The sequence below is a fragment of the Lates calcarifer genome, linkage group LG20 (assembly GCF_001640805.2).
Source record: "Lates calcarifer isolate ASB-BC8 linkage group LG20, TLL_Latcal_v3, whole genome shotgun sequence".
Classification (NCBI taxonomy): Eukaryota; Metazoa; Chordata; class Actinopteri; family Centropomidae; genus Lates; species Lates calcarifer.
This window is the reverse complement of record NC_066852.1, coordinates 5,240,717-5,268,168: the sequence shown is the minus strand read 5'-3', so window position 1 is coordinate 5,268,168 and position 27,452 is coordinate 5,240,717. Positions and strand designations below refer to the sequence as shown.

At 39.7% G+C, this 27,452-nt stretch overlaps 1 protein-coding gene across 1 annotated transcript in view; it reads left to right on the top strand.

The window, feature by feature from the left end:
* Nucleotides 1-27,452, top strand: part of LOC108893724 (pbx/knotted 1 homeobox 2) — a 91,464-nt gene that overhangs the window by 42,967 nt on the left and 21,045 nt on the right. Inside the window, exons 4-6 of the mRNA XM_051078701.1 lie at nucleotides 9,051-9,157; nucleotides 10,739-10,875; nucleotides 24,944-25,115. Of these exons, the coding sequence (XP_050934658.1) occupies nucleotides 9,071-9,157; nucleotides 10,739-10,875; nucleotides 24,944-25,115 (396 nt within the window). The 5' untranslated portion in view covers nucleotides 9,051-9,070. The remainder of the gene's footprint in view (nucleotides 1-9,050; nucleotides 9,158-10,738; nucleotides 10,876-24,943; nucleotides 25,116-27,452) is intronic.

Genomic DNA, 27,452 nt, shown 5'->3' with positions numbered 1-27,452 from the left:
TTTTACTTTCTTGTTTGTGCCCCCTGTTTCATGTGACATGCAAATTACACTGCAGCACCAAAGACACGTCCTCCTTACTCTGCCTTCTTTACAAGTTTGAAAACACATCGGCAGTCCCTCCTCTTCTGCTTAGTGGCCAACATGGCAAGGGTGGGAAGTGTCTGTCATTCTATGCTCAACTTTTAAATGCAACATCCAAGTACTTGAAACTCACTGCATGCTTTATATCTTTCAGTGTGATTGCTTTGCCACTCAAAATACCAAGTGTGAGTATGGAAGCACATGAATTGAAACATAGCAAAAGTCTTGTTAGAAAAGACTAATTTTTAGCTGGGCACTCTAATTTTTGTAAACGTTAGGGATGCATTTTTAGCAACAGATTTGAGTATTTAGGGCCACAGGATGGTATTTGTGGTACTGACTCAGAGTAAACAGTTAATTGTAATAATTGAACGTGTGGCTCGGTGATATGTTTTAATAGTTTTTGGACAACAATGGAGATCTATGGCAAAGAGGAAGATACTGGATACTCAGTACTACAGTACTTATTAGTAGAATCAATTCACCGTTGACTTTGGTGTGTTTATAGTCAGTAGAGATATAAAACACTTACAGACCTCATCATTTAATTGAGTTGAATATGTCTTGAGATCCACATTCTACTAAACATCATCTCATCCACGGTTTTCTGAGCCTTTTGCACCATACAGACGCTGTTGCAGTGCTATTTTTGTTGGTGAAGGGGAGTGCACTGTTGGCACTCTCCACCCACCCCACCCACCCCCTTCCCAGGAGTGTGTGTTCATGTGCCCGAACGAGTGTATGTGTGTTTGTTTTAGGAAATGATGCAGCGCCAGTTTGTGTAAATTTATCCACGACAGAGCTGAAACAAAAATAAGTTCACTGAAGCAGGTCCGACAACCATTTGGTCGCTGCACTGCCGTGTGTGTCGTATATGTAGCAGAGCATGTCCATGTTCTTATTATTATTTTTTATGTGGGAGGATTTAGGAGCGTGCTGCAGCCTACTGGGAGGAAACAAACCTCCATGCTGGCACATTTGAGCTGTAGCCAATGAGAAGCTGGTTTCACATTAATGAGTGCTCACTCTGATGTTGTTTAATTTAAAGTCATGGAAGTCCATTTATTGTTAAAATCACTTGACACAGTAATCAATCAGAAACCTCACTTACAGTTGAGACCATAGCACCACGTTCATAAATATAAATCAATCGATGCATCAATTTGAAACTTGCATCCTAAAATCCTTAATGCAAAAGAACATTGTAGTACTTTATGCAGTATACACTGTTAAATATTTTTGTTTGAAAAAAAAAATCTTGACTCTTGTGGCACTTTTACACATTTAGTTACAATATCAACTCAGTGCTTTGTATGATTCAATATTAAATGAATACTAAAAAGGAAAGCAAAGAGAAAAAAATATTAATATAAAAATAAATTGCTAGTTAAAGCCCAGATTGTTGGGATTTACAAACAGAAAAGGAGCCAAAATGCAGAACTTGGAATAACAAAGATGGGTTTATTGTGAAATAACAAAACTCTTGATGAAGGAGCAGGCAGGCAGGCTTCCAAACGAAAGGTGGACTCAGCCGTGAGTCAAAAACTTAGAATGCAGATCTCCAGGGCGTGGCAGACGAACAAAGGTAATGAACTGGTATCTGGGTTTGGGGAGAGACAAAGTTAGCCAACAAATGGAGAGGGTTTCAAAAACTAAGGAGTCATGAGCTCGAATACCATGCTGGCAAATGGACAATCTGATGAACACTGAAGTGAAGGACCAGGGTATAAATGCAGCAGTCAGGTGAGGTAATGAACCAGATTGATGTCAGGAGTGCTTGATTGAGTGGAGGGAAACTCAGGTATAGGAGGAGATAACCAGATAGCCACGCCCTGGAAAACAAACACAGGAGACACAGGGAAGGGAAACACACTGACCACTTGATACCACAAGAGAGAGGGAGAGAGGCATACTGCCAAATCCTAACGCAGATTTTGTGGGTTCGATAGTTTTGACACATGAAGAATATGCAGTTGAAGAAACATCACTAGGATCAAGTGGGAACTCCTGCTTACTTTCTTATTTTTTTTTAGTAAAGTAAAAGAGAAAAGGTTAAAAATCAGGTACTTCTTGATACAGATGCTGCAATCATTTACCTGCGTCCTGAATATTCTTTTCATTTTCGTCTTATATGTTTAACCTCTTCAGAAAAAAATCTGAAAGAAAGAAAAAATCACCTCATTATAATAAGGCCTTTTAGCTATGCTAATAAGGTTATTTGCTCCTGTCCTCTGGGAGTTACAAAAATTTTCCACTGTACTATAATTTCATCGCTATCCATTTTACTTGAGACTTTAATCTAATTTTTAAAAGCAGGAAGGAAGACAATCAAACCGGAATCCGTAATATCCAAACAAACATTTGCATAAATACAAAGAAAACAAGAATTGCAGTCAGATTGGAGCACGGACGCCATTGTCAGCAAGAAAGAGATGAATCTCACAAACTGTTACACCCAAGGGAAATCCTTGTGTCTTCATTTTGGCTGTGGGGCATATTTGAATATGTGAAGGACGTTCATTAAGAAGTTCAGTGTAAAAGAATAAACTGGAAAGGTTATAAATTTAAATGTCACTGGAAATTGACAAGGACGAGTCAGTGGAGCCTTTGGAGTAAAGTCAGCCCAATGAGTGAGAAGAGGAAAACGCTGACGACTTCATCATGTTCATCATCATGTCAGCAGTGCTGATGCAGCTTATTGGGGTTATCTAAAATAAATAAATGAATGTTAAAAAAAAATGAATAAAAGTAAAATTAATTGATATTTTTTCCTCCTGCTGAGCTGCTGAACGTTGAAGTTGCCTTGAGAAGATTTAACCTCGTAAGATTCTGAGCATTGCAGTTTGTTTATAGCTTACTCCAACTTGTGTCTCGTTAGTTCTATAGCTAACTCAGTAGTGGAGATTCATTAAACAGTAGGTAACACAACATTGAGCTTATTTAGTGCAAATTGTATGTGGATGAGTTTTTTTCTGATTTTTGTGACTGACCACGCTCAGCCAAACAGTGACCACAGACTCACTTTTCTTTGAGAATCTTATTTCAACAACAGAGCGTCTATGCCTGTATCCCCAGCTGTAAGCAATATTGTAACAACGAGCAACTTCGAGAAACACAGCAGAGATATGAAATCACATAGGAAACTTCTTTCCTTCCACCCTTGAGATGAAGTCTTTCAAACAACAGTGTACATTAATCCACCATGTCTCGCCACGTTCACTGTGCTGATCTTGCTGAACCCGCAGTTAACAATGTTCACAACAATGTTGAAACGTCCTTCACCAAGCTTCAAATCCATGCCTTATCTATCTTGTGGGCGAGGATGAGTCCAATCAACAAGAGCAGATGAATAAATGATACTAGTATGAATTGTAAGTGTGGGCTGGTGTGGAGCAGGGTGTTGCGAGGCTGGGTGAAGGGAGGGCTGCTGGCTCAGGTTAATGAGGTGGTCTGGGAGTGTGGACTGGGTCCTGACTGCAGTATGTGTGGAGCTCTCTTTAGCCTGGGGCGTATTTGTAGCCCTAAGACCACTGGTGAGACTATCTTTGCCTGCGGCTGTGTATGCACTCACTCCTTTGAGTGTGCGTGTACAGATGTATGTGTGCTTGTGTGTAAGGGTGAGACATAGTGTGTGTGTGTCAGTGATATTGCCCTCAGGATGACACTGGTTGAAGCTTTGCTATCTCTGTGTTTAGTGTTGGCACTTGTGCATTAATATACAGTACATGCATGTGTTTGCATGCATGCCCATTCCCGTGTGTGTGTGGGGTGTTTGCGCTCTGATCTGTGTGTTTTCTGATTTCTGTGTTGAGTCCGACCACAAATGTGTACACAGGGCCCCCCTCCCCTGCCCCAGTCTCATTACCATTCCGCCCTTCCCTCAACCAGTTTACTCAACGCCATCAAGGCCTTGCCTCCTGGTGTTTGCATTGTAAATCAGGCCTGACAATAAGGCGATGATTAGATCCCACTCATATTCAAAAACACCTGATTTATTTATTCATCTTCCTCTCTTGCAAGGCATCAAGATGCATAATGTCTGACCAAGGTGACATACCCACTTCCAAATGTTATTCATCGCATCTCCAGGTCAACCTTTTAACCAGCAAACTCAAACAGGGCAGATTAAATGAGATTTTGATGGGAGACTTTGCAAATGATGGCATATCCACTGAAAGCTGGTTTTCTACTTTAGGGGCAAGTATATGAGATATCACATCAGGTATCCGAATCAATTAAAGTGCTGCAATCGTCAACATTTGGAGAATGGGTTTGAATCTAGCTTTTAGTATAAAACAGTTTCTGTTTTATGAATATGCTCAAGATATTATTTATGGAACACTTCAGGATTCTGAGAAGCAGATCCAATTGATCACTAGTTAAGTCAGACAGGCCTTTTCAGTGTTGTTGTTGTTGTGGTTTTCAAGAAATTGGTATCATGGGGATTTAGCTAATTTGTATCAGAATTGCAGACTGCCCTTGGAAAATTATTTAATAATTTTTCCTAAGCAGTTTCAAATGGACTGTCTCACATGTGATATTGAGAGGTTTTTACCAGTTTGTTGAAAACAGCATGGAGAAATTTGAATGCCCTGAGAAGAGCTTGGTTGGTAATCAATAGTAAGAGTGAAGTAAATATCAGCATGATTTATTTTAAGGTCTAATTGTTGGCTCAGTGCCTTAATGAAGAGTCAAGGTGATGAGAATCCACAGGGTTCAGATGAGCTATCAGTTGTCTGTCCATGCATTCCTGCAGCCATTTATCAACACATCCTTCCATGCATATATATAGTGCATGCTGACATACTGCAAGTACATCAGTAAAACTTGATAAAATCAAAAAATGAAACAAAGAAAAGAGCTCAAAAGTGCCTATTCACTTACACATTTTATGAGTGTTTTTACTCTAACTAGCAACGTGAATGCTCTCTGGATGGCCATGTCAGTCTGTTTGTTTAGTTCTCTTTGTTTGGTCAGTCAGGTGGTCAGTTGAGCCACTATTTTTGTTCAGACTGAAAAATCCATTGGATGGTTGCAAAGAAATTTGATACATATATCTGTGGTGTCCAGAGGATGAATTCTAATGTCTCTGATGATCCCCTGACTTCATATCTAGCACCACCATGAGCTTGATTTGTGGTTTAACTAAAACATCTCAATAACTACTGGACAGATTCCCTAGAAAGTTGGCTCTGACATTTAGGTTCCCCTCAGGATGAATTGTGCTCACTTTGGTGATTCCATAAAATGGTACCATTGCACTTCTATAACACCGTCAGATTTGCAAGGTCAGTTTATAAAAGGATCAAAATCAATATAGAAACTTGGTGCCTATGTTATCCACAATGCAACTCAACCACTGATTGGCTGGAGCTTCATGCTATAGCAGCTAATAGGCTGTAAACACTCATAATATTATGTTCACTCCACTCCAGTCATCACCTGTCTTTGGTTTGGTAGGAGAGTGAGTTGAATTGTGTTTGAGAGAGCTATAAAAATCAGAATATCACAGTCTCTGCAGTATCAAACAGCCAACTCAACAACATGGTTATTTTCAGTTTTACATGTGAGGAATGAATCCATTACCTGTGTTCAAAAATGTGTGTGACTATGGCAGCCCTGGCACCTCTGTTCACTACCTTGTTACCCTGATTTTGCAGTCAGTGAAGTGTTGATAATTTCACATGAGAGAGGATCACATCTTTATCTACTATCAAGTCTGCTTTTAATGATGTGGTGCCAAACCTCTGCCAGGTCACGATCTAAAGTGCAAGACATGTGCTACATGATGCTGCTCTCTGTGTTTAAATCACAAGGAGGATCCGCTTTCTTTTTATCACCTTGGCTTGTAGCAGGAAGCATTCCCATTTCACATTTAATAGAAGTTCAACACCGGCCAATGAATTCACCTTCAAACCAAAGCAGACAAGGTTGAAGTGTGGAGGCCAGAGGCAGTGATCACATCATATGTGACCAGATATGGATTTTCATTTCAATGCTGGTGGTAAACGGAGTGAAACTGCAGCTATGCCACTGACTAACCTTACATCAATACAGCAAAGGCCCATTCTATGCCTGAGAATTGCTGGAAAATTGAATGCTGAATAGAAGCGTTTCTTACTGCACAGAATCCGATGAAAGAGTGCAAGTGCCTCCAATCCAAATTCACAAAACCCTTTGATGTTTGTTGGAATAATTTTATGCCTACTTCTCATTTTCCATTTTATGCTTGCTTTTGAATTTTGATTGCGACTACAGGCACTTTTCAATTGATATGCATTATGAACACTGTAATAATTCAAAGGCCTTTGTTGAGGAACAAACATGTCATTTGTCCTCAAAATGAATTTTACGACTTATTGTGTAACCATACACCTTTGGTGAGTTCAGCGAGAGAGTTGGTTATTGTCTCCTTTTTCAAGATGTTTTTGAAAGATATTTGTAGTTTTAGTTTCATGAGGCAACTTTATTTGGTGTGTTGAAATTAAATGTCTTGTCTGTTGGTGTTTTTGCAGTGTTCTTGTCTGTGTCTGTATGTACATTCATGCTTCAGCAGCCATGGTATGGCATGTGTTTGTGCATGTTATGCGTCTCTGTGTATTTATTTATGGATGCACGATTGCCTTCGCAAATTTGGCGTTTGGTGGCTCATCCCTTCGAGGGATGGCGAAACTGGAGAGGCCGCCTAAAATACAGTGCAGTAATTGGAATTGCTTTATCTTCAGTCTCATCAATTAATGTGCAATTTTCCATTTAATCACTAACACGCTCACCGCATTTGCAATTAAAATGAGGACTGATAACAGAGAAGATGCCTTTCAGCTGATACCAGTTGGAATGAGAACAGAAACCAGAAGACGCAATCAGTACACAAAATGGCTCGCAGAGAAATACACATGGTACACAAACAAATGTGAACACACACAGTGCAAACAGTCATGCTCATATAATGCTGCACTGGATACATACACACACATGCGTACAAGGCACACGCAGACACAGTATGACATGATAAAACATGCACATTTGCAACTAAAACCCCAAATTAGAACTCATCAATGAAACTAAACCAGCATTTAACATCAGACAGTTGGCAGCAGTGGTGGGTTCAGATGCCACTCACTTAGAGTTGGGTCTCAGCTGGTTGTCTTGTTTCTGACTTTCCCAGTCAGAGACATTGCCAGGGTCTGGGTCTCAGTGGGGGATGAGCTCACAGTCTGGGAACATCTGTCATGTGTTGTCCTGATTCTGAAGGAAAGGATGAGTTTTTTGCATCACTTCCTGTATGACAGCAGGATCCTGAAAACAACCCAAAGAGAGTCTTTTTATTCAAGGAGCGTGGGGCTCAACACACAGATGTGTGAGACTATAGGAGGAGCATACAGCAGAAGGCTTTGTAGCAGTGAGGGCAGGAGTGCTGTGTAATACTGCTGTAATACTGCTAGCACAATAAACCACAGAATTACATCCTGTAATATTCTCTCTTAGTGTGTCTGCGGTATTAAGTTATACATTTATTGTAAGCTCACTGTACATTGTGGTATATTTTCAATTTGAATGATATTCCCTATGATATTCAGGTAGTAGTCTTTCTAAAATCCTTGCATGGCATTCTTGTAAAAGTTATTATATGATTGTTATAGTTTCTTTTCATCAGGCCATAACCTCACAACTCAGAATCACATACTGCAAATCCTTGGCTTTAGTGGTCAGGCGGATTTACAGCACATTTTTATTTCCTGAGGCGGCAGCTCTGAACGGATGTTGCAACCGGTACAGAGATTTTGCTCAGATGTTCCAGTTCCATTTCACTAGCTTATAATCAAGCATTTTCCTCCAGGTCAATACCATTCAGTCCAAGTGCACTAGTCCATTGTAATTGCTGCCTGCCTTTCATGACCACACAAGGCTTTATGTGGCATTATGAGGCATTTTTCCAATAAGTCCAGTATATCAAGGTATCCAGTGAATATTTGGACTTTGAAGAAATATTCATTTGATGATGCGCATCAGTGTTTAAAGCACCAAACTGAACTTTGAAGTGTGTGTATTTATCAGTTCAGATCAGATCAGGGCTCACGCTGGTTAAAAACAGTCAAATTTTGATTAATTAAAGGTTTAATGAAGTCTACTGTCACATTTGTCAAAACAACCCTTTCCCCCCTCAGGTCAAATAGGTAATTTACAACACATTTTCATGCAGTGTATACACATAGGTTATATGTAGCTTCAGGATGGAAAACCTGCTGTGCTTGCCTATAGTAAGTTGGGGGCAATGGTAGGGGTCTATATGTGTGTGTGTGTGTGTGTGTTTGTGTGTGTAGCACAATTAGCTCCTTCACTAGGGGTGGAAGGCAATGGTTACAGTGGCATTCCACAGGGTACAGCCTTCAGCCCTGTGGGGTTCCGGCCAATAGCAATTAGCCCATCAACAAGAGCCCTAATTAGCTCTCTTGATTGGCTTGGTAACAGCACAACACCACCACCAGCAGCCAACACATAGAGACGACCAAGGTGACTCCACCATGATGCGTTGCTTTAAAGCCAGCTGTAATTAGTAAACAAGCATAGCTGTCTGTAATTGGTAAACAAGTAGTCGGGTTTGTTTGCGGTGTCATTATGAACCTGCTGGTATGTAAAGTATTTCTGTGAAGGGCTCCGTGATTGAGTTTGTGTTGCTTTGTTTTCTTTCTGCTTGGTAGCATTGTAGATCACTCAGTATTAATACATCATTGCCGGTTTCTCTGTCAGCGCTATGCAATACATGCAGAGGGGAGACTGAAAAAAAATTAGTAAAAGGAGAGGGGGGAAGTAAGTGGGTGAGGGAAGAGAGTGAGATTCTGTGTGAGAATCCCATCTCCTATTATTTAATCATAGCAGCACCTGGTGGCTGCTGCTATAATAGAATTTACAATCACTACTTGCACTGGTTTCATGTTTTCTTTTTTTTTTCTGTCTTTCTTTCCCAGTCTCGATGTGAAGCTATCCCATGATGCAACATGTGTCCCCAGCACCTGCAGTGACAATGATGGCCACCCAGAGTGTTCCTCCACCATCGTACCAGGAGAGCCAACAGGTCAGAGGTTTCATCACAGTTTACCTCAGTGCTTGATGATGAAACGTATTGTAGGTCAAAGTATAACAATAAAAGGTTGATTACTAGCCTGCAATGTTCAACACAACCCGTGACGCCACCAATAGGTCATTGTAATTAATGGAACCTAACTGTGGCTGGACACAAGCTTTGTCTAACACTGCAGACCATCCCATGGAGGTGAAGTAGAGCAGATTCATCTGACCGCCTAACCCTCCTCGTCCACACCACCTCTGTCTGCTTTCGCCCAGAGGATTAGTGCCAGGGGAGAGCTCCCGAGCTGCAGTCTGCGCACTCGGCAAATGCAAATGAGAGCTAGTTAAGTGTGAAGAAGCTAATTTATTTCCCATTTGGTGCTAGGATTAAGACTTGAAGCTTCCTCCCACCCCACCCCGACTCAAAAAAAAAAATAAATAAATAAAATAAAAAATAAATGGAAGGCAGGGGGAATGGGGGTTGTTAGACTCATTTCCCCAGAGGGGACAAATCAGAAAGAGGAAAGTGGGGTAAAGGATAAGGAAGACAATGGGCTGTGTTTGTAAAGCATGTCACTCTTCTGCCCGCACCACAGCACAAATAACACCAGGAGAAGTTAACAGATTCTCTGATTCCAAGTTGAACCAGCAGTAATCTTGTGGTTCACAGCAAAAGAATACAGGATGTGAACACACTTACTGAAGTGTCACTGTTCTGTTGCTAAATACAAATTGAATATTTATCATTTAACAGGAATCTATATATGACCTGAGCATGCCTTGTTCAATTATTGAATCTATCCTGTCTCATTCATTTTGCTTAATAGCTTCATTACAAGGCTACTGACCTGTCAAGCAACAATTATTCATTCCTGCTTCATCCTCATTTGTAGTCTGTCAGAGTCGGATGCATGTTGCACTGTACTGCTCTTGAAAAGTGATTTAAAAATTATGTAGACCTTGCAAGCAGCTGCATGCTCACGTTCACGTGATCGGGTGAGTCTCATACTAAAGCTAATAAAAAATCATGGTTTGTTTTCGAGTTTCCAGTCAGTTCAGATCATTTTAATCAACATAAATACAGTAGCTACATTACTGAATTTATATTTAATCTTGATTTGCTCAAACACCTGATGTTCAAATGTAATCAAATGTAAATGTCATTTTTTAGCCATGCCAGTGACATGGCTTTCAGAAATTAATGACTGTTGGTCTGCCATTTTGTTCCAGACTAAAATGTCTCAATAATTACAGAGATGGATGCCACAAAATTTGGTGCAGAAAATCACAGTTCCCTGAATATCCAGAGCTAACTTGCACTAGCAAATGTTTGCATGTTGACATGCTAAACTGGGACGATAAACGTTATACGTGATAAACTTAAACATGCTAGTGTTGTCACTGTGAGCATGCTAGCATGCTGATGGTGGCTCAAAGCACAACTGTGCATAAGTGCAGAACCATAAGAGAACTGTTCTGTAGACTTCTGAAGGCAAACCAAAGTTTTTCACTCTCACCTGATACTACGTCTATATAATGAAATTATTTTCATGTTAAATAATTTTGTGATTATTTTTTGTGCCCCCAGATGACGGGCACCACTCAACAGAACGTCAAGACCCCACAGGTCCATATCCCAGCAGCCACTGCAGCAGGAAATACCTCTGTTAGTGTGACCCTTGACCCTCAAGCCCAGCTTGAGTCTGACAAGAGGGCTGTTTACAGGTTGGTTCAATCTCCCATGAGACATGTATATGTTATTATAGGGTCTATATGTCTGTCTTGGGTGAAGAATGCACATCTGAACTCCAAAATAGTTGCCAGATCACCATAGTTGAACATAGAGCGCTTACCATGGTCAACCAGCAGTGAAGCACCATTTTGTTTATGCAAATGGTAATCACTTTGCCTCTTGGTAAATAAATGTCATTATTTGGCCCAATATTTGTCCCACTAGCTTTGGCAATATGCACTATTCTGCCCTTGATTTTTCCTCGTTACTTGTTCCTCCTTTGAAATAATTATTGCATTTTCTCTCTAGCCTCATGCTGGCTTTAAGAAATTGTGCTAAATTGACTTGATGTGCTACTCTTAGATGAAGGCCACTAGCAGTGATGCTGTTTTTAATGTGCTCTCTTAAACTAGCCATGACATAAAAGCTTTTGAAAATTGTACTTGAAGGGTGCATCCTTCAATTTTCACTTAGTATCGTTCTTAAACCAAAGAGCACCTTCAGTAAATGCTTTCACTCATCAAAGGCGAGCAGAAGCACCCTCAATTTTCTCTTTGAATGTAATAAATTTACTTTTATATATAAAATAAGTATGTGATATAGCAGCCATAGTCTGGCTGTTTCTCTGACTTCTGCACAGTGTATACTGACCCTAGGCTCTTATGCCTCTCATTATTAGGCTGAGACAATGAACAAATGAATGACTTTCTAATGCTTTCCATTATTGTATTGGATTATAACAACCTATCTGCGCTCAAAAAAACAACACCAAAAAAACCAGAAAGCATACTTAAATCACAAAATATTGTCAAAATGATATCTGGAATTTCACTGGGCAGAGTTGCTTTGTGTAAGATTTTAGTATGACTCCAGACTTTAATTTTAAAAATTCATTTCTTTTTCACGCCAACAGTAATTTTCAAAGGTAAGCACCACTCTTCAAGTCATAGAGACCTCATTTTCAAATCAAACTACTTGTTCGGGCAAAGTCACTCAATATAGAAATGAACCATACTGAGGGAGACACCACATTTTATGACTGATTACAACTAAACCATCCACATTCATCAAAGACCATGTGTAAATTTTGAGATAATCCTTCCTCACTCCTAAAAAAAATATTAGTGCACTTTCTTTAGAACGATATAATCAGTTTGCACCAAAGCTCTGAGTAAAATTACTGTGAAATGTTGTCTGACAGTTTCCACACTAAACTGTGGATACTCTGTTTGCCTTTTTTTTTTGTTTGTTTTTTCCTTTATTTTAGGATGTTTATATATCACCCTACTGACATTTGCTTGAAATGTCATGTCTTTTATTTACCACGTAGAGAGGCCCCACCTTGTTAGGTGTACAAAATAAGAAAAGAAAAAAATCACTGCTGAGTGAAACCCAAAACACCAGTAAAAAAAATAAAATAAAATATACACCTCATCCCTCTCTCAGCTTATCACTAGAATATTGATGCACCTCTATAATGAGCTTGTATTATCTATTTATGAAGTAAATTATTCAAAATACAGTCATTTTTAATCGCGCTTGGTGATCTCCTGGTGTAGGCAGCACACCAATAACTAACTAGATTTGTTGAGCCAAATGAGGCACAAGCTGCCCTGCACTGTCTGGTGCAGCCCGTAAAGTAACGATGACACTGCAGACTGTGTTGGGCCGCCTGTCCCGGCTCCTCAGGTCCCACCCGCAGGTATCCGCCACTGCTGTCTGAGGAGGTGTGAGCCCCCGCTCTCAGGCCTGAGGCGAGCTTCTGTAGTCTTTAGCAGCTCCTCTGAGATACAAGGCTGCCTTTGATGTGAGCAGCTATGTTTGGAGCAGCTTGGTTTGGTGGTTGGGGGTGGGGTGGAGGAGCGGTCCAAATCAGTAAATCAGCCCCTCTTCCACTTCCACATGGGTTTTTTTTAACCTCCAGTTTCTCCTCTTCCCTCCCTATACAGTATATAGAGGAGAGTAAAGGAGAAGCTCACTGTAGCAACAAAAGAATGATCGTATCAAAGACATGTGGACCTTATTATTTATAAGTGTATTTAAATGTGATTTAGAGAATACATTAATGTTAATAGTGCTCATGTACTTTTATTAGATTCTTGGTTAGAGTGGCTCTATAAGAGCTGAGATCTGTCCTTCCATTCTTTATTGTCTTAATTAATGTAAAACACATTTTCACTTGCAAAGCAGATAAATAGAAAAACACCTAGACACCTTGACTCTGTCCAAAGTGGGAAAAAGCTGGAGCCAATCCCAGCTGACATTGGGTGAGAGGTGGGGTAAACCCTGGACAGGTCACCAGTCTATCGTAGGGCCGTCATATAGACAGAAGAAAACCATTGTGGGAGGAAGCCAGGCATAGGGAGAAAATGCAAAGTCCACACAGAAAAGCCTTGGGCTTATCTTAACTATGTGTTTACCAATGTAACTATGACGATGAAGGTCTTTTAACCTTAAGGAAGTGCTTATTTTAACCCAAACCGCAATCTTTTCCTATGCTCTTATGGCTGAGGGTAGGGATGTATTTAAGGTGACATTTAGTGCCTGGTGGCAGAAAGAAGTCTAACATACCTACAAAATAAATAACACATACTGTGATATAATCTATTTCATTCAAATGAAACAAGCACTCTTTGCATTCAAACAGAGTTTTAATTCCATGACGGTGACTATTTGACTACAACATTAACATTTCCTTCTCACAAATCTGAATAGGTGTAGTCTAACACTGTTTTTCCAAAGGGAACAATTATAACAGCAGCACTTAAATTCAACCATAAATGAAGCAAGCTGCTGTTTATTGTGTACGGATAATCTCATGAGTCTTTGCTGAGTCTTGAATGAATGGAAATAATACTTAAAAAAACACAACTGAAAGCGTACAGACCTAGATCTACACCATACTTGTAAAACTACAGTGGCCCTAATTCAATAGTGATATACAGAAATGGTCCGTGGTTGGACTTAATTGGCAACCTTGACCAAGACACTGAGTAATTGCTCGTGATAGTTAGACCAGCACCTTGCATGGTAGCTTTCTCCTCCAGTTTGTAAAACAGGCTTTCTGTTCTGTGTGTCCTCCTGACCCACAGAATACATCATACTGCTGTTTTCACATGCAGAGTAGTTCTAACCTTAACAAGTAAACTTAATTTCATAAAATTGGTGTAGTGCCCCCTTAACTACAGATTTGCTATCATTACGTAGATGAAGGTTTAATATCTGTCCACTAAGCAACCCTTTGAAGAGTATAAAGGTCTGTATCATTACGTTTTACAGATACAGCTGTATATTATCAGTGTCTTTATGTGACACAACAGGGGCACAAGGGTAGAGTAATAAGATGGGAATTTGAGTTACCTCCCAGTTAAATGGGGCTATGGAGAATATAGAGCCAGCTGAGTCTGTAAATGTGCGTGATGGCCAATTAAAATGCTGTGATCAACAGTGTCAGAGGCAGCACTGAGCTCAGGGAGCAACAAGAGCTGAGGGTTCACCAGCATGTGCTGTTAAATATGATTATTTGTAGCTCTTAAGTGAAATGCTTGCTGTTCTGTATTCAGAGGAGGCAGAGCAGATTAGATTTTTGGAATTATTTTTGTCCATGCAAGGAGCTAATGACTAAACACACCTTGTTACCTTGTTATAAACACAATTAAATTTGACTTCACAAGTCACTGTCTCCCACAGTGAGTCAAATTATGCAAAAAGACACAAATAGCACTCTTATTTTAAGAGAAGTCTGATCTGCCAGTGTTCCTGCCTCTACACTGTTCATATGGGGGCTGTAGACTTTAAAAAGCGAAAAAGAACAGAGAATCAGTATCTCTGCCATTTTTCTTTAATTATTTTGCTCAGGAAGTGTGTGTGGGCTTTAATGTTTCTTTTCACTAATTGCTAGAATGCCAACTTTATGAGGAGATGTGTGGTTTCCTCTCTCTCTCTGTCTCTCTGCCTACTTTGTTATTAGCAGCGGAGTAAATGTGTGATAGGGTAATTAGCCTAATGAGTTGTGGCATTTACTATAAAGATCCTTCTGGATTCTCTGCATCTTATTAAAAAGCCGGTAAGGGTTTTGTTTTTCAGGTTGTGGATGTAGTGTTCGCAGCTGATGGGAGCTGATTCTGCTCTGAGATTGAAACATGCACTTAATTGAAAGAGACATCATAATAGTCCCTTTTTTTGAACAGGAATGTCCTTGTGATGCTTAGAAACAAGGTAGAAGAGATGTATTTACCACGACATGCTGTTTTAAGGTCACACTTTTGCTTAAGTTAACTGCCTGCTTGCTTTACATGTAGAGGAATTCAATGAATAATAGGACTAGTGTGTTTTTTAAAAGTCCTCAAAGTATTACACATCTGTTGTATACAGTTAAATTTGCTAAATCTCCATCGATTCATGCACTATTCCAGAAAGAAAGCTATTACCTAGATAGTCCAGAATAAAAAAAACACAATCTGTCCTTTAGATCTAGTTCTTACAAGAACCTAGTCATCAAACACATTGAACTATACTTGGCTTCAAAAAGCAGTTGTTCGTGATATGTAACATGTTTTATATGCATCACAAAGGCAGAGAAAACATGAATAAAACTGAATTTATTCTGTGTTTTGACAGTGGTGCGATCCCTGTATGGTGCATATTATCATTCACTCCCCTCCATAGTGGGTCTTTGCTGAAAGCCTCTATCATGCTGGTCAGCCTGGATATTTTGCATTGAGACTGGATTTAAGGATTTTTGTGTATTTGTGGGGAGGTTAACATGCTGTCATGCAAACAATCACCTAACTCTAAGAGATACAAGAATTTATTCAGCCTCGGGTGTGTTTATGCTTGTATATGCACTTCTTGTTAATGGCATAAAAAAGTGGAGATTTTTGAGACCTCTTGTGTCGTACACAACGGGAGGGAGGGCTTTTAATTTTACACATCCAAGGACAGCATTGGCCACATTTGAGCTCGCCTGTGTGTTTGTCTGCCTCTGTAATGCACCATAAAGTCTGTTTATCCTCACTGTCACAATGCATCAATGCATCCTCGACCACTGTGCCGCTCTTCCAGCGGCGCAACGACTTGCCGTCTGATGGGCTTAAAACAGGCCGTCCCTCCACCATCTAGCAGGTCAGCGTGTGTTGGTGCTCAGTCGCTGCTGAATGCAGGAAACTGTGTCAAAGCTCAAGTGGTTTTATTGGCTGTTTCTTTCAGATACCCGTTCTTTACGAGTTTCCTCACCGCTTGACTTTGGATGAGAAAGGAAGTCCACAATTTTCTTTCTTTCTTTTTTTTAAATTATTTGGGCAACTTTGTTATCCCCTTCACTTCTCCTGTTACTAAACTCTCTAAACATTGTTGTGTTACTGCACCACCACCATCATCCAAATGAGAGAAGATCTGCATTGATGAAAATGCCGATCACGGAACACTCATTCTTCTTCTCATTTGTGTGTATATATATATATATGTATATATATATGTGTGTGTGTGTGTGTGTGTGTGTGTGTGTGTACATACACTAAATACTCACACATCTGTATGCACTTGCTGTGGACTTCTTGTTGAGCCCCCAAGTGAAGTACAGGACCAGACATGAGAATAAAAAGAGTCAAGAAAAGGAGACAGGGTTTATTCAGATTGTGCCAGGGGGGGGTTCTTTGTGTGTGTGCACATGTGTACAGTACGTTCGTGTGCGTACCCCAACCCCGCACACAGGGTGTGCTTCAGACATGTAGCCTGGGGAAACTGGGGCCTTGTTGGGAGCATACGCAGCAGGACTCCACCACAAACTGGCTTCTAAAATATGTGGGTACAGCAGGCCTGATTAGCTGGCAAACAGTGGGGAGCAGAGGGAGCGAGGGAGGGAACTCCATCTCTCTCTCTCTCTCCAACTCACACACACACACACTCTCACATAAACACATACCTTCAAACCCCACCTCCACCTCTTTCTGTACCCCCTTGGTGGCCTGCCAGATTATTGCGAAAACAGGCAAACATGACTTGTTCCTTAGATGACTGTGCTGCTTTGATTTGAGCTTTTTTTTCTTGCACAGCTCTGCACTGCAGGGTTAACGTTTTTTGTTTTTGTGAGAAAACCTGACAACTCCGATTTGAGTGATAAAACTCAGATTTAGAGGATAATTCCAGCTGACACTGAAAGTTCATTCTCGATCTCAGAAACAGTATTGCACAAAAAATCTCACCACATGGTCCATTGACTAGCTGTTCTGGAGCTTTTGCTCGAATCAAGTTGTGTTGTAATGCGATTTTCCTCTATTTATGCATGTGTTGTAGAGTTTAGGTGTTGATTAAGCCTGACAGCAACAGCCTCATAGCCTCACCCCCAGTAAACAACACAACAAACACTTTCTTACAGTGGCTAAGATTAATATTAAAATATAACTTGCAATGTGAAAGCAAGTGAAAAATCTCACAATGGTTACTGATGAATCTATAGGTAATTATCACCTGAATCTGCAGCTCCCCTCAGCTTTATGGGACTATAATGTGCTTTACCTTATTTTATATGTATCCCACCGCAAATGAATTTTTGTGCTTTACTTTCATCTCTCTCGTAGTGCAGTTTTTGGCCACGGTGGAAGTTAAAAAGCCACTTTATCTGCTCAGCAGCAAACAGCAGGTAGACACAGTTAGAGACTAGCTGGTAAACATAGTGGAGCATTTAGCAGCTAAAAGCTAACTATCTGTATCTCTACTTCGATTACTATAACAGCCTGATGGGGGTTACAGCCAAGCATGACAGCTCATTATAACTCATTTTGCTACTAACGGCCAGGGATATTGATATGTTAGTTGACAGTGAGAGAGAGTGAGGTCATGTGCAAGCATCATTTGAACATCATTTGAATAGATTTAACAGTATTCTGCTGAGCTAGAAGGCTCCTTGTCATGTTGCCTTGTGTGTTGAGACTGACATAAAAAAAAATAAAATAAAAAAAAAAGAATTTCATCCCAAGCTCATTTCAGCTCCAGAACAGTTGAATGATGATAGGTGTTGCAATAGTTTTTAGCCTCTATAAGACATATCATATTTTACCTTTTTCCATGAGGTGGACTGCGCTCTAATCAAACATCAAACGTCAAGTGGCACCTTATTTCCCCCCTCATCCTCAGCCTCACTGACCATAAAGCAGATGCCACGAGAGCTGCCACGTCCCTCACCTTCATGTTTAAGTCATCACGTTCCCCGCTGGCCTCTGATTCTCCGTTTTGGGCTTGTCGTTGGTGACCCAGCACGGTGCATGCTGGAGGGTGGGGGACCGTGCTGACTCCACTCACTGGCCGTCCTGTAAATCGCTCTTTTATGGCCCTTGTAATGATCCCCCAGCCAGCAATCTCCACTCCGTCGCACTGCAGATAGAACCTGCCGCTTCTGGCAGCCAACATGGGGGGGCTCAGGATGGTTGGAGGAGGTAGTGGGAGACTGGAAAACACACATCGTGTGACCATGAACTCAGCCACACACACACACACACACAAGCAGACACATGCAGCTATGTTCTCGTTCATAAAAATGCATGCCTTTTCACACCCCATCTACCTTAATCCCAACTTCCTGTGTAAAGGTCATAGATAGCGCTGAAGGCTAGTGTTTTTACCTCGCTCCAAGTTGGCGAGGTTCAACTGTGCTCAGTGGTATGTTATCAAGGATAGACATTTCCCCATGTAAAACCCTGATTGCCATGATAGCATTAGCCTTAATAATTTATTCCAAACTGGTGACAAGGTAGAGCTCACAGTTCCCATAGAAGAGCAACACTGAAGCTAATTTCAAAAACTCATAATGTTCTTACACGTGACCACTGAGTACTTACTGTTAGATTTTCTAAGCCTAGTACGAAAGGAGAGAACACGACAAAGACTTTTTCCTCGCAGCTTTCTGTCACAGTGGCTCCATTGAGGCTAAATACAACACAGCAAACCTTTTACTCTGTCAAACAGCAGAAAGGCAGATTGATAAAATTTCTTTACATTCGTAAAGATTCGTTTCGTTTCGTTTCGTTTTAGGACTTTTGTTTTTATGGCTCCACAAAACCTGTTGAATAATAAGATAATAAATAAGATAAAATGCAAATAAGATTTTACATGCAAATGCATCCACATTTTACAAAGTCATTTTATGTCAAAGTTCTTTGTCTAGATAAAATTCTCACCATGTACTTGAACAAGATGTTTACAGATTTTAGTAACATTTCAGCTCAGCAAAGTCTGCTGTGCAAATGCAGTATCATTTTAATGTACTTTATTGTTTCTGATTGTTAATTAGTCTCAGTGTCATTATACAAGACACGCTTTATTGTTTCAGTTTAAGAAAAGAAGCAACCGACAGAACATGTCTGATAAATGAGCAGTTTCACTCAGTAGCTGAATTGTTTGCTGTAAAAGCTGTAAAAATGAAGAATTTGACTCAAGTTGGCCAGAATTAAAGATGCATAATGTGAGATGTAGTAGTCTGGATTCTGTGGATATGATTGTGTATTAACATACCAATCTGCAATTCAAGTTTCACTTGATTCCCTTTCAGTTCTCAGATCAGGTAAATGTCACATGAAATGAAGTATGTAACAGTAAACATCAGAACAGAGTATGCTGATTTAGAGCTTATACAGTAGTTTGTCTCTGCCAGCTGTAGTCTCACTAGACAGAGTTAACGTCTTCAGTCTGATTCATATTCAGTGACAGAGTGGCAAATACATGAAAATCAGCATTATTATCCAAGCACTGTAATCTGACATGGATGTTTTACTGAGTGATCGTAGAGCCATACAATGGCAGTGTGTTGCTGCCACCTACATCACAAAAGTCTCATTATTACAGCACTCATTAACCCCTACTGATTATAACATGATAATTTAGTGGGGGTTTTTCAGTATGTTGGTAAAATGAGAAAAAAAAAATCGGGATTAGCACTAGGCTGTCAAGAGACGACAGACACACTGTGTTTCTACTGAATGTGACTATAGTGTCCTCTCTTTAAGCACCAACTTGACTTTTTTCTCATTTTAACAACACAGAAGTTTTGTTATCATAACAGCATAACTTCATCTTATTATGTAATGAAAGATTTTCTTGGTTTTAACAAGTTACAGAGATTTTGTGGAATCAATGGAAAAGTGTTGTAAAAGTAATATGATGTTATAACAGGAAACAATTCTTATTAAAAAGGAAATTATTTTTATAACATGACAAAGATCTTATTGAAATTAGACATGTTCTTGGTTTTTTTAATGTTGTGGTGTCAGTAATACATTGCCATAACTAATAAGATTTTATTCTGAAATCTGCTATGCAATCATATGAACCTGACTTGTGTGTATAATTAATCTGTGACAAAGCCTGATCATCTTTGAAAGGTTTTGTGAGGCAACATCTTCATTTGTTTATAGTTTGGCTATAGGTGTATACCTATACCTATACATAAGTTTGTAATACCCACAAACATATGATGTATTCAGAGCAGTAAAGGTGCTGTCTTTAGCTCTACCCACAATGCACCTGTGTCCTCAGACCCTCTAGTGCCACATCTTGACAGCAGATGTCTGAGAATAGATGGGTTAGTTAGTGTACGTGCGAAGCAAATCAACTTGTTTCATTACTGTAATTAGTGTAATTTTACTGGCTGTAGTTGGCCGACATGTTATATTCTGCCTTGTTTATAGATGTTAACATTCATAGAAAAAAAAAAAATAGCTGGTTAGATGATCTCACCTCACTGGCAGAATTAATCACTCTCTGTAATATAAAAATAATACAGAAACTGAGTGTGAAAGTAAATAACTTGTTAAGACGCCATCTGCAGTGCTGAGAGTGACCCTGTTTGCTCTCAGTTATAGTCACCCATTTCTTCACCCCCACCCAGATTCTCCCCCACCCCTCCACAAGCAGACATTAAACAGACAAGGCAGAAGCTCTTCACTCTGCACGTGACCCCCTGTTTAGTATTCCTGCCACGTCTGGCTGAGGGAGCGGCATTAAATTGGGATCAGGCAGATTAGAGTATAATATAGATGACTATTAAAGGCTGCAAATGAGAGCCATGGGTTAGAGCCTGAGCAGGGGCCCAGCCTGCCTCTATGCAAGTGCACCACACACATACACACATTTACTTGTCGACAACAATGACACTGTGTGAATTGAAAATGTGAGAAAATTATGACCCCCAGTAAGTACAAAAATCATTTGGACTCACAGAAAAAAACTACAATCTTATAACTTGGGTCAGTAACATGTATTCTGTATGTCTTATTCAACCTTTATTTATCCAGCGTCGATTGGCTGAGGGGCGATGCAGTGGTGCAGTGGTTAGCACTGTCATTTCACAACCAGAAGGTTCTGGGTTCCAACTCTGTGTACTCCGGCTTCCCCCCACAGTCCAAAGACATACAGGTTAGGTTAAATAAGGATTTGTTTGGCCACCAAGCAGCTCCACTGAAACAGTTAAGGAGTTAAGTGCCTTGCTGAGCAGCACTTTGACAGTAAGGAGAGGAAGAACAAGTGCTGATCACCTGCTATTTCCACAGTCAAAGAAACAAATGTTATAGAATGTAAAGAATAATCACCTACCTACACCTAATCTTTTTGGTTCTGAAACAAACAAAGTGCATCTTCCTGTTCTATGTGATTCGTTTAGGTTGTAAGACTGTAACTCAAACTCAGAGAGCTGGACTGAGAACACCTGAAAATGTGAGTTTACAAGGAAACTTTTGTGTGGACTGTTTGTGGTGTGAAAGCAAAACAGATCAACCTCAGCATTTTATAACAGCTGATATGAGGTTTTAAAATGAATTCAAAAGCTAAACTACCATTTAATCTATCTGCTAATCAGCAGCTGCAAAGGAAGCGATCCTAGAAGTCATCTATATTAACAGCATATATAGTTACAGGGCATCAGAACAGTGTGTGTGATTGATACATCAAAAAGTCAGGTGTATTTTACACCTTTGTAGTACTTTAAATTGAGTTGCAGTCTTGACAAATAACACTCATGGCCTGTTATTTCTTCATGACCTCTTTGTAACATCAAAGTACATACACTTAAGAGACAGTCGACCACCACAACAAGCTGATGTACATGAACCAAACTACAGGAATAAAAGTGACCTAAACATACAATTATTACTACAACCTCTAATAGGTGAAAAAAATTTAGTCTGCACCCTTAAAATCTTTAGTTTTACTAACTAAAATTGTACTGTGTGTAGAATAAAGAAATTCTAACACTGGCACTCCCAAGAGTCACATGGCAGAACACACCTTCTTCCCTCACTCATCTGGCCTGGGGACACTGACATAAATGGGCTGAAAGCAACACATAAATTACACCAGTTGTCACCTTGATCGTGTCACTTTTCAAAAAACAGGAACTTGTGCAATCAGAAGTTAGTAAGTTGAAAGCTGTCACAATGACATTAAAACTCCACATGCAGGGGCTTTGATTTAACCCAGAATCAGGACAGAAAATGCTTGACTATTTAAGAATTGTGAGTAAAGCAGTCTGGCATAAATTTGGTTTCATTCCTTTAAAATACCTTTCTGTATACACTGCACAGCTAAAACCACTGGATTGAAAATAATGAAGTATGCCAGCTGGTAACCAGCTTACAGGGTTTATATAACTTAGTGCTGAGAGTCCTTATCATAATTCATTTGACATGGACACAGTTTAAGAAGTTCCCTTGAGTTTGCTCTGAGTCAAAGGTAACAAAAATGTCAGTGTGTGATGAAACGGTCAGAGTGTAGAGAAATAGTCTTGATGGAATGGGGAATGGGAAGAAAAGAGATCACCACTGTGAATTACAGTTCTTTGGGGTACAAGCATTCATATTCACCAAAACCTTTTTTTTTCCTCACTCGTCTTCTGTCCAACTTCCTGTCCAATTTTATTGCTTTATAGGATTCTGTCACCATTTAGGGCAGCCGCTTCCTTCCAAGAGAAAAATTTTCAATAATTTTGGTATGTACTACATACAGCAGTGCAGTATGGACCATTGCACAGTGTATCTGGTGGATCTCTGAGTGACATTCCCTATAAAAGGCAGATGTTAACAATGTAGGTGACACTGTGAAGCCTGGCGCTGTCACTGGACCATATCCTATCCACTTAAAGATCTTTTTTTGATCTCTTGCTGAACCTTGAGCGTATGTTGAGCATGTCCTTTAGGGAATGTCATGGAGCTGCCACACTATTAAAAGTACACTGAGGGAGGGAGAGGTGCTTTGGAGTGGATTTCATATTATATCTTGAATTCTCCTCTCTATTGATAGCCCATTACTATTCAATTCAATTCAATTCAATTTTATTTATATAGCGCCATATCACAACAACAGTCATCTCAAGGCACTTTTCATATAGAGCAGGTCTAGACCATACTCTTTAAAATAGGTATTTACAGAGAGAGACCCAACAAATCCCACCAAGAGCAAGCACTAGGCGACAGTGGCAAGGAAAAACTTCCTTTTAAGAGGCAGAAACCTCGAGCAGAACCGGACTCAGGGTCGGGCGGCCATCTGCCTGACTATGAGACTATGAGAACCATAGACAGATTACAGTAGAAATATGTATAAAAGGACTGTTTACATGAGAGCAGATGAGAGGTTTACATGTAAATAATGGACTGAAAGCCACACTGATAAAATCGAAAAACATTTGTATGGATGTATTAAATCGTGTGATGAGTGGAAACAGTATAAATGGGAAACACAATGTAAACTTATTAGAAAAAAAACAAAGAAGAAGAAGCTAGAGACAGACTTTGTGCTTTGTGATTGTATCAGCTCTGATGAGCTGATACATTTCAGACCTGACAGATAGAGCTACTGCATGGTAGTTTACAGTTAACATTTCCCACCATGTTCATTTACTGTCTGCCACTCACTGTCAAAGAGAATGGTACTTTTTCTCAAATGTAAAGGATTAAAACGAAATGGCTCAGAGACACATCAACATGCTGTCACCCTGGTAGGAATATGAACATAAACTTGTTCTCTTGGACTAGGACGACTTGATCCATGACTCTTCATAGAAGGGCAGAAGAAAGCAGATGGTCTTGACAGACCATTTGTCACTGCAGCTTCCTGCTGTATTTAGCTGTTAATGTTCTGGCTGCATTTGATTTTCATTTATGTTTTGTTCATAATTGTTTAGAGGTGATGTTTCATTTCCATTTTTCACATATAGATTCTGTTTTCGCTCTTAAAGATAAATAATACATACTGGTACGTGTAGAGTAAAACAGAACAAATCCATTATGTCAAACTAATCAGCTAATGCAGGCTGTGTAGTTTACTTGGTCCTGTACCGCTGTGTGCTGGGAGAGGATGTGCGTTATATGTGTGTGTGTATGTGTGGGTAAGGCCCCTTTGCGCATTTGTGCCCCGGGCCCATGGTCGTGATAATCTTTTCACAAAAAGCACTCAAGTGATTGTAAGATTTTAATGTGTTGAGTATGGTAAAATCTGCAATTTATTTTTAGTCTTTACTTAATGTACCGAAACATGATAATGTAAATTGGCTTAAAAATGTATTGTGCTGCAAGGAAAAGTCCATCATAAAACATTTGTACCTGGGGCTATTTGTTGTATTCTCAAAGTAAACTGAGCAAACCAAAGCACTGCCTCATCAGGTCAAAATAATCCAACACAGATTCATTGCAGAAACAATTTCAGCTTTGTATAAAATATTCGCATCAGATTTTTGGTGTTTTTCTAGATGTGAAATTTAGCTTATTTTACAACTCAAGCTAACAAGTTAGGGAAATGCATTCTTGGAAATTCAGGAATTTACCAGTTGAGATTAACATTAACTTGTTAGAGGAGACAAGTTAGAGGCTGCACAACAAGAATTAACAGTAACACACAAAGTTCCAAAAACTCCCACAAGGCATTAATTGTCTTCTGATGGGGAATTAGACATGCAGTAAAATGATAATTCAGTGGTCCTGTTTTGGCTTGATGTACAACAACATTTACTACTTATACACATTAAATACTTTAATAATTAAAATCAACAATACAAACATTGCTCCATCTCTTTCTCCTCAGACATCCGTTGTTCCCCCTGCTGGCATTGTTGTTTGAGAAATGTGAGCAGGCCACACAGGGATCTGAATGCATCACGTCAGCCAGCTTTGATGTGGACATAGAAAACTTTGTGCACCAGCAGGAGCGAGAACACAAGCCCTTCTTCAGTGAAGATCCAGAGCTGGACAACTTGGTGAGCCAACGTCTGTGAGAAAGTACACATGGAAACATTAACATTTGAAAAATAAGAGATGAAAATTATAAATATAGCTGTAGAAATGCCATCTTGTCTCTTTGCAGTGCATCCCATCATTGCTAATCCTAATCATTCCCTCCTTTTTCATGTAATCTACCCTTGCGCTTCCCCTTGTACTACACCTAACAGTAATTACAAATTAAGAGAGGGAGGATGCTGATCATGTTCACTGAGAAAAGAGGGGGAGGAGCTGAAGCCAGACAAAGACAGTAGACAAGAAAAAAAAGTGCACTTTTGCTATTACAGTACTTGGGATGACAGGCTGACAAGTGCTGAACAGTCAATTAACCCTGCATCTGTGTGTTTTATGAGGCACTGGGTGCCGGCATCCCTCCCAGAGGGCACTAACTCTTCCACAGGGCAGTAATGTTACACTGGGCTTGACTGGCTGCGATGGGTGCAAGAGTTACTGGTCCCTTGATTAAGCGAGCGCAGTTTAATTAGCTGATTTATCTCCTCCTTGGCCAAGCACTTTCCTGTCCATTCTGACCTTGAGTGGTGACTTTGAGGGAGTGCACCACAGTGTGCAGCACAGAGTGGAGGAAAGCCAGGCTATTGATGGCCAGATAACTGTTGGAGAAGAAAATATATGGACACTGTACTTTAACAAAATGATTCCTGTTATTCCTGTTAACTATATATATTCCTACATATATTTGCTCTTGTTATTAATATTATTAATAGTTGTCAGGAAACAAACCCAATCCTTTAACAGACCACAACTCCAGTAGTGGTCTGTTAAATATCAGATATTTGTCCATCAGTGTCATCTACCTCCAATATTATTATAGTTCTTCTCTGACCCCTGCTATTGCATTCATTCAAATTATTTGAAAATGTCTGAGCATAGCAATAATTCCATAGTGGCAGGGGAGGATTCAGGTCACCTGTCTGTAAAGCTTGCACCAAGACCTCCCATAAGAAGCTTCTACAACATTTTTTATAGGCCATATTTCACTTGAGACTCTTAATGCCCCATCTCCTTGCTTTCATGCCAGGAACACACCGTTGAGTAAAATACTGAATCCGTACAATTAGGGGGGATTATCAGGCGTAACAACAGTTAAACTTTTCTATATTATACTGAATGTTATTTTATTACTCCTGTCTTGGAGGTGATGTACACCTTTTGGTACCAAAAGCTCGCTCTTTGACAACACGTACCTCTCTTATCGGTTATCATGTTTTTTTTCTTTTCCTCTTTCACTTTGCAAGTACAATAAGTGACACACTATTAAAGCAATACTTTTGTTGTCTCCCTCTAAAGTCAAAATGGGATGTCTAGTCTAGTTCCTAGTCTGTAGTCTAGTAAAATATACCCATCATTTAATAATCAAAAATTAATATAGTGAAAATAGAATAGAAAATAACTATAAGTGCTGTGGGTCTGTACCAGAGGCTTTTACTTTAGAGCTAAAACCCTCTGAGTTTAGGGTGACATTGTTGGACAACTAGACAAAACAGATGCCCAGAGTTGAAAGAAAGGTGAGGTTACATGATGAAGGCTTTGAAGATTAAAACCATCAATGTGGTGCTTTCTCTCAAAAGAACAGACCCCTCCTGAAGTATATTCAATATGTTTAAACAAGATTGTTTGGTAACATTAATACAAAGAAATGCTCTAAGCAGACAAAACCTCAAAGTAGAAAACATTTTACTGTTCTGAGGAAAATAATCTATTTTATTAGTTTAAACATTGAAGCCAATAAAGCCAGTCCTGAAGACACACAGTGGAGAAGCTTCAAGTTTGACCTCTCAGCATTGCATATTAGAGGATTGGTATGTTGATTGCTGGCTTTGGGAGAGTGAGGGATGAAAGGATTACAGCCCCCCTGTATACTTGCAATCTATATGCATCTCTGGAATAAACATTAAAATTGAATGTCACTCCCTGCTCATCAATAAAAGAAGCCACTGCATGTACTTCCTCTCATCACATCTCACCCTTTAAATCTGACTGTAAACACCTCAGCTCACTTTTCCACATCCAGCGTCCTGATGGTCTGATTTTGGATTTTGTTTTACTTAATGTGTGTCTTTGAGTATGCCCGATGTGAGTATGCTGATGTGGTGATCATTTATGCATCTGTATACCTGCACCCATGTAGCTGTCTGAATAACCTGCATAAATTCCATTAAAATGCATTCACTTGTTGATTCTATAACCCCCCTAAAACACATTGAAAATGCCATAATAACATAATTGTTAATGGATAAAAATGATGTATTCAAATATACAATAAAGTAAAGTACAGTAAAAAGTACTGATAAAAT